The sequence below is a fragment of the Asparagus officinalis genome, chromosome 3 (assembly GCF_001876935.1).
Source record: "Asparagus officinalis chromosome 3, Aspof.V1, whole genome shotgun sequence".
In the NCBI taxonomy this organism is placed as follows: Eukaryota; Viridiplantae; Streptophyta; class Magnoliopsida; order Asparagales; family Asparagaceae; genus Asparagus; species Asparagus officinalis.
In genome coordinates, this window is record NC_033796.1 from 55,428,675 (window position 1) to 55,435,761 (window position 7,087).

At 40.3% G+C, this 7,087-nt stretch overlaps 1 protein-coding gene across 1 annotated transcript; it reads right to left on the bottom strand.

Moving 5' to 3' along the window:
- Positions 281 to 2,823, bottom strand: LOC109834169 (uncharacterized protein At2g23090-like). The gene is made up of 3 exons (XM_020402107.1): positions 2,620 to 2,823; positions 2,501 to 2,541; positions 281 to 656 (listed from the first exon to the last, which is right to left on the bottom strand). Exons 1-3 carry the CDS (start codon positions 2,693 to 2,695, stop codon positions 537 to 539), a joined length of 237 nt encoding a protein of 78 aa, XP_020257696.1. The 5' UTR covers positions 2,696 to 2,823; the 3' UTR covers positions 281 to 536.

Genomic DNA, 7,087 nt, shown 5'->3' on the forward strand with positions numbered 1-7,087 from the left:
TACCTATATTGCAATTCCTAAAAACATTTTTATCCAGAAATTAAGAAAGATTTTTCTAAACAAAATACTTAACCGTTATTTTTTGATTTCATCACACAAATGCCGCGGCAACACGCGAGCCAATTTTGCTTGTTTAAATTGAAACAAAATACAACATACTTTCAGACCGTTTCTGGTACTATTTGATGATTAGCTCGGTAAGCATACTAAATCATTAGTTTTGCACTGAAGCCCCGCTGCTGCAAGGAGACAATTCTGATCAAGCAAGTCAAGCTTCACATAAAATACAAGCAGCGAGGATAGTTGCACAGGCCATAAGAAGAGTCCAATTAAACTAGTACAAAAGCATCTTGATAACTAGGAAAATCCCACACGTTTCTGATCAGTTCAAACAACAGAATTCATAAGAAAACACAATACACACTGAATACAAGTCCCAACACATCAGGTTAGGACTACATTCTCCTGATGATTTAAGCTAATACCAGTACTCGCAATCGCCACTTGAGAGGGAGGAGGATTTTCCTCGTCTGCTACTACTTTTTGAGGTGGGGAAAGCATTGATAGACATCAGACTTTGGGTGCTTTGCTTCAGCATGCTCCCTGCACTTCACTTCTGATGTGGTACAGATGAACGTCTGCATACATACCTTGCACTGCATTTAAATAGAAAACATAAAGAGATTATGAGTGAGCACTAAATGATAAATGTATAACAAAGTCTCACCGAAAAAGGTCCAGTGATGCTAAAACATATCAAATACAAAAATAATTACGATCGACACCCTGATACTTATGCTAATGGAATATCAAGTTTACCATGCTCAGGAAATGCTTTGGTAGTCAGAAAATGATAATTATGACACCAATATATCATATCAACCAGTAGTATCTATGATCGGAATGGAGAAACATCGCCCAACGACCACCAGCTCCATATCACAATTCTTTTTCTCTCGCCAGTTTCCTTTTATAGATTAAACCCACATCACTAGAATCCCCAGACATAGGCAGCACGCGTAATGGTTCAGATATCAAACTGTGTCTATGTATATGCACCATGCAGATTTCACCGTACGCGTCCATGAAAATACAACCTTCACGCACCGCAAATTATGCCAGAACCAAAGGTTTTACCTCAAAAAACTTCGGCAACAAAGGATGAAAATTAAGCCAATAGTCATCATCAGATATAAATGAATTTACTTATGTGGCTCACAGATTCATAATAAGCTAGAGAATTTTACGTTAGACCAAGTGCAATGGCAAGGCAACTCAAAAATTATTACATCCAATAGCAAGGCAAATTGAAAGGCAAATGAAAAAGTTGGAGAGAGAAAGACAATGGAAGGCAAATTTTGCCTTTGTGTTAAATATTTTGTTGGGCCCCGCGTGTCATAAAGTTTTTACAATTATTCTTACCTTGTTTTTAAATGACTGTTTTGATCAATAATTACTCGAAATTAATTTTTTATTTTTTCACCACTATTTATTATTTTTCAAGATCTATTAATAGAGCTTGAGTTTGTGTTATTTGGACAAAGCAAATAAAACTTAATTTTTTACTTAATTATCATGATTGAGTGATGTGGAGGAAAGATAAAGTGAAAAACTTTTTGAAAAATTAGTTGTTGTGGAATTGAAAGGCAAGTGAAAAAGGCAAGTGATGTGGAGGGAGAATAAAGTGAGGTGGAAGGAGAGAGAAAGGCAATTTTTGCCTTGCCATTGAAGATGGTCTTAGGAGAAATAAAGAAGGAAACTAGGGATAAGGCATCAATCAGAACATACCAAACCAGGTTCACTTATCATTAATACAGGCAGACTGAAGAGCAAATCAGTAACAATGCTCGAGATGTATTTAAAACCTAACAAGGATGACGCTCTCGCTCTCGGATGGAGCTCGATCGCCTGCTTAGGCTCACACCAAGAAAACACCATGAAACACACGCGCTCATCAGCCAGCAATAGCACTTAAAAGTGATGCAATAAGCCCATAGCAGCCACTAGGACAGGTTTTCAAGGAAAGATCAATGGAGCTTTGAAAGAAAGAAAGGGACCGTGGACATCAAATATCCGCCAGGTTTCATAAGAAATTAAATAAGATATAACATCTTATAACAGAAGAGGCCATGGAACATTAGGGGGGGAGGAAAACAAAAAGCAAAAAAACTAAATTTTTATTATTATTATTTTGTTGGGTACGTAAGCATTTACAGCTTATATGAGATTTTTGTAGATAAGGTCGTCCCATTCATTATAATGACCAGAGCTAACTAATTCTCACCCCCCCAGTTAGTAAAAAAGACAAGAATTCTTCCCCCAAAAAAAAAGCATCTTTTCTAAACCTCGATGAAAGAAATCCAACAGTATTAGTTTCTCTACAAAACCCATCAAATTCCCCCGCCAGAAACAACAGATGCCTAACGAGATCCGCCCAGGATCCTCCGACCTCGCAGGCGAAGAAAAACTTGAGGAAAGAGGGAGGGATCGGGAGCAAGACCTGAATCGACATCGCCTTCTTGTTCGCTTCGAGCTGGCTCCCTGTGCAAACAACAAATCATGCTCAGAGGATCAAACCGAGACCAAAACCGACGAGGGTTTTTATGGATCGAGATGGACCTTTAGCCCCGGCCTTCTGCTTCTCGAGGTTCCTCTCGCGGGCCATCTTGGCCTTCTGTCCGTTGCCTCCCCCCATTTCCGACCTCGATGCTAGGAGGGGTTTTCTCCCAAGAAATTAATTTAACCAGGGCTTATTTTTTTTCTTTTTTTTAGGCCCCTCAAAAAAGAGAGGAGCGCTGAAGAAGGAAGAAGAACACGAAAAAGTTGAGGACAGGTTGGCGGGTAAATTAATGAGCGGCCCAAATTGGACCTCCGATTAGTTTATTTATTAGTTTCTTTCCGGTTGGGGCCCGCCCGCCTCGGATAATAAGATCGTGAGCATTTACTTTTTACCCGTTGACAAAATGGGCCGCGGTCCAGTTCATTAACTGGCCTTCGGATTAAGATGAGTATTTTATTTAGGTGAAACAGAGTCCAGTCTCTGCTTCTTTTTCTTTTTTTTACGTCTTTTCGTATTAAATAATATATAATAGTTGAGTTGTCTATTAGTTGTTAAGTACGCATCTTCCAGAGAATTCCTTCACCCGTCTCGATTGATTGCTTGTTTGCGTCTGCATTATGCATTCGTCGGCATGGGTGAAACCAGCGGCGGACTCTTGATTTTTTTTGGTGGGGAATCAAGATACAATTGACATATTATGCATAAGGTTGTGCATGGTAAGGTCCAGACTGAAAAAACCAATCGAAAATTAGCAGTTCGGGTCGGTTTTGTTTGTAGGTCGGTTCGGGTCGGGTTGAAAACTTTTCAACCCGAACCGAATCGAACGACAACATCACTAATAACCTATTTAATTTGTACCTGAATCCATTACAACCATACCCAGCCGCCAGCCGCACTTCCTCTCTCTCACTCTCTGTCCGCACTCAGCTCTCTCTCTCTCTCTCTGCACTCCGCAACGCACCCGCATCGGTGCAGGTGCACTGATGCGCGCAGGCGTAGCTTCTCTCGTCGACTCCGACTCGCCGACATCGCCTACGACTCGTCGTCGTCGCCTCTAACTCACCGCCTTGTCGCTGACTCGAATTTCCTTTAACCGCCGACTCGAATTTCCTTCAGCCACCAAGCAGCCACTCATCATTATCTTCATGGCCGAGGCCAAACCATCTCCTCAGGATCCATCTTCGTCTTTGGGGACACCCACACCCGTAGTGGAGGTATAAACTGAAAAGCCTAATTTTGAATCTATTGTTGGATTTAATCTAATAAATCTATTTGTGGGCACATATGATTAATCAATGTGTATTGCTATCTTTCAGGATAACCCACTAAAGTGATCAATTAAGTTGGGTTAATTTGGTATTTAAATAAGTCATGGGGTTATATGTGCAGATACCAGGTTGTAATTGTGATTTATTGAGGGGCTAAATTACAAAAGTACAACATCTATAAATAAGGGGTTATGGTCCCTAACCTAGGGTTACATTCTCTAATTCTCTACACCCCCATCTAGCTAGAGAAATTCGGATTTGGAGAATCCCTAAGGTTAGAAGATCATCAAAAACCCAAATCAAGATTTCATCCATGGATTCAGGTATAAGCTTCCGCTCTTATGATTATTGTTAATCTCTTTGAATTAATCATGGCTATATGGTTTTAGATCTCAAGTTTATATGATGTAGATCTAACAAGTGGTATCAGAGCCACCTTGATTAATTCTTAGTGATTTAAGTTTTATTGGGTTTTTGATCTTAAATCTCTGGTTAAAGATTCAATTTTTTGGGTTCGGATGAACAGTAACGAAAATTTTCGGATGAACAGTAAATGTTTTTTTTTTGTTCGGATGAACAGTAAAGTTTTTTATTCGGATGAACAGTAAAGTTTTTCGGATGGACAGTAACTGAAAAATCCCGGTGAACAGTAACTTTTTGGATTTTTTTGGATTTTCCTTTGATTTTTTCTTCAATTTTTCTTGGATCTGGATCAAGAAATTTTTTCCGATTCTGGATCTGGTTTTGAAAATAAAAATCGAAGAATTTTTTGGGTTTGGCGGCGGCGGTTTCAGTTTGAAACCCTAAGGGTTCATGGCGAAAATTAAGGAGGTGGTTACCTCAAACGAACCTCGCGTTCGTTCAATTTTAACCGAGCTTCGCGCTCAACGAACCTCGCGTTCGTTCTAAGGTGAACCTCGCGTTCAACTCAGGTGAGCGTCAAGCTCAATTTTAACGAACCTCGCGTTCGTTCTAAGGTGAACCTCGCGTTCAACTCAGGTGAGCGTCAAGCTCAATTTTAACGAACCTCGCGTTCGTTCTAAGGTGAACCTCGCGTTCAACTCAGGTGAGCGTCAAGCTCAATTTTAACGAACCTCGCGTTCGTTCTAAGGTGAACCTCGCGTTCAACTCAGGTGAGCGTCAAGCTCAATTTTAACGAACCTCGCGTTCGTTCTAAGGTGAACCTCGCGTTCAACTCAGGTGAGCGTCAAGCTCAATTTTTTAACGAACCTCGCGTTCGTTCTTCAGACGAACCTCGCGTTCGTACTTCAGACGAACCTCGCGTTCGTACTTCAGACGAACCTCGCGTTCGTACTTCAGACGAACCTCGCGTTCGTACTTCAGACGAACCTCGCGTTCGTGCTTCAGTCGAGCCTCGCGTTCGAACTTCAGACGAACCTCGCGTTCGAACTTCAGACGAACCTCGCGTTCGTACTTCAGACGAACCTCGCGTTCGAACTTCAGACGAACCTCGCGTTCGAACTTCAGACGAACATCGTGTTTATTTTTTAAACGAACCTCGCGTTCGTTCCCAAGTTGAACATCGCGTTCTTTTATCAAACGAACCTCGCATTCGTTCATTTTCAGACGAACCTCGCGTTCGTGCTTAAGTGAGTCTCGTACTCAATACAGTCGAACCTCGCGTTCGAAGTTAAGGGAACTTCGTGTTCATTATGGTTAAGCCTCGGCTTTTCATGGGTCCACTTTGGTATACTTAATTTATTCAATTAAGTTATGGGCCCTAATTAAGCTGTGAGACCCCAATTAAGTTTTTGGAAATTCAGTTGATTTAAATTTTTTAATTTAAATCTAATTCGGTTTTTAATTAATTATTTAATTCAAATATTATGACACTAAGGTATTAAGGTTGTCTCTCACTCCAATTGATTAATTGAAACAAGAAGTTGCCAAAGTAACCTCTCTTGTGTAGATTGTTCATGAGGAATGTGAGATGTTTGTGTGTATGCTTTCGTGTAAATATTTAATCGGCCCAAAGGAAGGTTAATATTTATTTAGACTGTATACACATCTGCGATGATAAGCGTGTGACAATTATAAGGTTTACATGTGAATAATGAATCGATCCAAAGATAGTTTCATTATTTGACATGAGTTATTGTCAATGTTTGATCATTGCAACAAGGTATCACTTACAAGTTAATATTACTGTCCAAAAACTTGATATTAATGTTGTGCCGGTATCTTGGATGGGGATTGTCATTATTTGAATTTTATTGATTATGGTTATTGATGTGAGCATTCTTTTGTTTTATTTCAGCTAATGCATCTGCTGCAACAATTTCTGCTAACATCAACTCAATTCCCATGCTAAATGGGACAAACTTCAAGGTTTGGAAAGAGAACATATTAATTGTTCTTGGCTGCATGGATCTTGACTATGCATTAAGAACTGAACAACCCCAACCTCTCAATGCGGATAGCACTCCTGATGCAAAGAAGGAGCATGAGAAGTGGGAGCGTTCAAATCGCATGAGTCTTATGATCATTAAGCGCGGCGTTCCGGAAGCCTTCAGGGGCATAGAATCCGAAGGGATTACTAAGGCTAAAGATTTCCTTGCCGAAATTGAGAAGCGTTTTGCGAAAAACGATAAGGTAGAAACAAGCACGCTTTTAGCTCGCTTGATTTCAATGAAGTATAAGGGCAAAGGAAATATCAGGGAGTACATTATGGAAATGTCTCATATTGCTTCAAAGCTTAAGGCACTTAAACTCGATCTTTGTGACGAGTTATTAGTGCATCTGGTTTTGTTGTCTCTTCCTGCACAGTTTAACCAATTTAAGGTCAGTTATAACTGTCAAAAGGAGAAATGGACTCTAAATGAGCTCATTTCATACTGTGTGCAAGAAGAAGACAGGTTGAAGCAAGATAAGACAGAAAGTGCTCATTTGGCCTATGCCTCTAAGGATAAGGGCAAGAAAAGGAAGAATGATAAGGAAGCTGCTAAGGGTCCAGTTGAGAAGAAACAACATAAGGATAATCAGGGTTGTTTCTTCTGTAAGAAGCCTGGACATGTAAAGAAGGACTGTACAAAATATCACGCCTGGCGTGATAATAAGGGTACGTTCCTTGCTTTGGTCTGTTCTGAGGTTAATTTAGCTTCAGTACCTAGAAACACTTGGTGGTTAGACTCTGGTGCTACTACTCACATAAGTGTTTCTATGCAGGGTTGCCTGAGCTACCGAAAGCCAAGTGATGTTGAAAGACACATCTTTGTGGGCGACGGACAATCGGTAGATG

Bases quoted from the DNA above. Each gene is read 5' to 3' on its own strand.
- LOC109834169 (XM_020402107.1), bottom strand. From the start codon at position 2,695: ATGGGGGGAGGCAACGGACAGAAGGCCAAGATGGCCCGCGAGAGGAAC. The intron at 2,542-2,619 runs GTCCATCTCGAT...TTGTTTGCACAG, and splicing joins GCAGAAGGCCGGGGCTAAAG to GGAGCCAGCTCGAAGCGAAC. The intron at 657-2,500 runs GTCTTGCTCCCG...ATTTAAATGCAG, and splicing joins AGAAGGCGATGTCGATTCAG to TGCAAGGTATGTATGCAGAC.